At 39.8% G+C, this 1910-nt stretch overlaps 1 protein-coding gene across 1 annotated transcript in view; it reads right to left on the bottom strand.

The window, feature by feature from the left end:
* Positions 1-380: 380 nt before the first annotated feature.
* LOC131930094 (uncharacterized) overlaps positions 381-1910 on the bottom strand; it is a 15035-nt gene continuing 13505 nt past the window's right edge. Inside the window, exon 5 of the mRNA XM_059286455.1 lies at positions 381-962. Within this exon, the coding sequence (XP_059142438.1) occupies positions 720-962 (243 nt within the window). The 3' untranslated portion in view covers positions 381-719. The remainder of the gene's footprint in view (positions 963-1910) is intronic.

The raw sequence follows: 1910 nt of genomic DNA, 5'->3' as shown, positions 1-1910 counted from the left end.
AAGTGATACGATTATTTTTTTCATACCCAATATATTTTACTACGCCTTGGCCTAGCAAGTATTTATACTCTTTTACACATTATGTGCCCTTCCTTATTGCTCCTCCCACGAAATATGGGCCCAAAGATCTGAACTAATATGCACCTCCCCAGGATATTAATAACTCTAGTTGTTGTCCTACTTAACTAATAGTCCTGCGAAGTCAAATACATGTTTTAAACGGTCGTCCATAATCCGCCACCCACCCCACTCCCCCCCCCCCCCGCGTTGTCCTCTATGGTTATCTCTAGCTTGCTACATTCAATTCACCAGTTTAATTGTACACACGAAACGCACTTACCCTTAGCTTTCTCTCCCCCGACCCCCCCCCCCCTCTAAAATGATTTTTTATTTCCTTTCTGTCCGCGGTATTAACTTTTTACCGCTGTGTCATTCACTTTACATGAAGCAAATTTTAAATAACAGCACTTATGGTCTGGCAAGCAATACAGCCTTACGTTAGAGGATGCATGCTTTACTTTTCTAAACACATCTGTTCGTTCCCTATTTTCGCTGTCTGTGTACTTCAACTTCACTCTGATTGAGCAAATCTCTATTTCCAATTTTTTTTTTCAGTTTCAGGAACTCCGTCCTTCTAAATCTGTTGCACCAATTCTGATTTTTTTTTCTGTTTCATTGAATCTGTTAGCCAATGTTTATCAAATTACTTAGTCTATTTTTTACGGCTTTAATAAATCTGTCCGTCCACTTTTCTCCAATATAAAGCGGCCCATCTCCGCGAAAATGTCTTTTCCGTTTCGGATATTTTCCGGTGACGTCAAAGTACCAGGAGGTTTAGGGACGGTGAAATGGAACGAGCGACCGTCCCGCCAATCAAAGGAGTCCACGGGACGTTTATCAGATATGCCCCGGATGTAATTCTCGTGCCAGGCAGGGTGGCATATGCCCTCGAAACAAATTATCTGTTGAATGAAAACAATATTGAAAATAGATGACGAATCAAACATTTGGAAACTTAATTTCTAAAACAGTTTACTGATGCTAAACACAGTTTTAACTATCATATACTACTTTCTTTGGATTTAGCCTCTATATTAGTACGAAGCTTATCAAAACACAAACGTATATATTTGCCTAGCAACTCTTTCTCTTAAGTTATAAGCATAATAGAAATGTGGATCGTGCATGTAGATCTAGTTTAACATCTAAAGTAATGTTCTCAATATTTAGATCAATTTAATATAATTTTAAATCAGAAAATAAAATCTAAATTTTTTGAGACTTTCAGTTTTAACTCAAATAAAACCAAACCTTAAATCCTTATCCAAATATAAGTAAAGTTCCCTTTACGAATCTTAAAGTCTATGGGGCAAGTAAAAAAAAAAGTTCATCTGTTTCTGTGATCTCGGCATATGAAGTGATATTGTGGTCAGCGCTATGCCCAGCTGCCGTTACTTTCCCTAACGTGAGTTAGGTACCCATCATAGCTGGGTGGACTCAGGAACATTCAACTGATTACTGATTTGAACCAACCAGGATTCGAACTCGAGACATACGGTTTAGCAATCCTGCGCTCTACGCAGGGTTTCTTCCAGGCATCTCTTCGGCCTTCCCCCCCCCCCAAACGAAATGAATTTATATAGAAAATATATACTTTTCCACTGTCCGCACCCCCCCCCCCGGAAAATGTAAACCGCCCCCCCTCCCCCGAAAATATCAAGTGCAACCCCCCCCCCCCCGGAGAAAAAAGTCTGGAAGAAACACAGACTCTACCGTCAGGCTATACCGTCTCAAACGTATCCAAACATCACACCAGCCATACATATTTAATAGTTTCCACTTCGCATATCTCAAAATATAAGTCCGGCTCTAACTAATCAAATAAAGAATGGGACAGAGAGTTCTCATGT

Source organism: Physella acuta, unplaced genomic scaffold (genome assembly GCF_028476545.2).
Source record: "Physella acuta isolate Inbredline_101_S28 unplaced genomic scaffold, ASM2847654v3 ptg001716l, whole genome shotgun sequence".
Lineage (NCBI taxonomy): Eukaryota > Metazoa > Mollusca > Gastropoda > Physidae > Physella > Physella acuta.
This window is presented reverse-complemented; position numbering and strand designations above follow the sequence as displayed.